We start from the raw sequence: 1,237 nt of genomic DNA, 5'->3' as shown, positions 1-1,237 counted from the left end.
GAGATGGGGTCTTGCTCTGTCACCCAGGCCAGAGTGCAGTGGCGTGATCTTGGCTCACTGCAAACTCTGCCTCCCAAGTTCAAGTGATTCTCCTGTCTCAGCTTCTCAAGTAGCTGGAATTACAGGCATGTGCCACCACATCTGGCTAATTTTTGTATTTTTAGTAGAGATGGGGTTGCACCATGTTGGCCAGGCTGTTCTCGAACTCCTGATCTCAGGTGATCCATCCTCCTTGGCCTCCCATCTCAGGTGATCCATTCTCCTTGGCCTCCCAAAGTGCTGGCATTACAGGTATGAACCACTGCACCCAGCCGGTTTTTTTTGTTGTTTTTTTAAACACACACACACACGCTTGGTTTATCTCTTCATTTCCCTCCGATATTTATTATGTATCCTTCCTTCCTTAAAATATTTTACCAAAAATTGACTGAAAAAGTCTGTTAGTCCATAGTTTTATACTTAAAAAAATTAGCTTTTTATTTCTCCAAGGCTTTATTTCTTTTCTTTTTTTTTTTTTCTTTGAGTTGAGACCTTGTTCTGTCACCCAGGCTGGAGTACACTGGTATGATCATAGCTCACTGCTGGCTTGAGCTGCTGGGCTTACGCAGTCCTCCTGCCTCAGCCTCCCAAGTAGCTGGCACTGTAGTCATGCGTCACTAGGCCTGGCTAATTTTTAATTTTTTTGTAGAGATGGAGTCTCACTATGTTGCCCAAGCTGGTCCTGAACTTCTGGCTTCAAGTAATCCTCCTGCCTTGGCCTATCAAAGTGTTGAGATTATAGGTGTGAGCTACCACACCCAACCCAGAGTTTATTCCTTCAGTCCGTGTCAGATGAATTGCCCGCAGTAGCTTTCAGTGCATATTTTCTATTGCTGAGGAAAGATAGTTAAGACTCCAGCTGCCCCAGAAGAGGCCTGTTAGCTCTTGTCTCTCCCCTGATGATGCTGCTTTTCCCAACGTGTAGGTTCATGGGACGGCTCCAGACATCGCCGGCAAGGACATGGCGAATCCCACAGCCCTCCTGCTCAGTGCCGTGATGATGCTGCGCCACATGGGACTTTTTGACCACGCTGCGAGAATTGAGGCCGCATGTTTCGCTACAATTAAGGATGGAAAGGTAACAGGAATCTCGACATACTTGTGCTGGGTAAAATGCATTGCTTCTGTGTGTTTTATCTGAGTGAAAGGACAGAGACAGATAATAGTTGTCAAGCAGGCCCAAGCGTTTGATGTTGAA

At 46.2% G+C, this 1,237-nt stretch overlaps 1 protein-coding gene across 1 annotated transcript in view; it reads left to right on the top strand.

Annotated features, from left to right (window-relative positions):
• Nucleotides 1-1,237, top strand: part of IDH3A (isocitrate dehydrogenase (NAD(+)) 3 catalytic subunit alpha) — a 13,070-nt gene that overhangs the window by 7,094 nt on the left and 4,739 nt on the right. Inside the window, exon 7 of the mRNA XM_017519345.1 lies at nt 965-1,117. Within this exon, the coding sequence (XP_017374834.1) occupies nt 965-1,117 (153 nt within the window). The remainder of the gene's footprint in view (nt 1-964; nt 1,118-1,237) is intronic.

Source organism: Cebus imitator, unplaced genomic scaffold (assembly GCF_001604975.1).
Source record: "Cebus imitator isolate Cc_AM_T3 unplaced genomic scaffold, Cebus_imitator-1.0 Scaffold737, whole genome shotgun sequence".
In the NCBI taxonomy this organism is placed as follows: Eukaryota; Metazoa; Chordata; class Mammalia; order Primates; family Cebidae; genus Cebus; species Cebus imitator.
The sequence above is the reverse complement of the archived record's forward strand: the minus strand, read 5'-3'. Positions and strand labels throughout refer to the sequence as shown.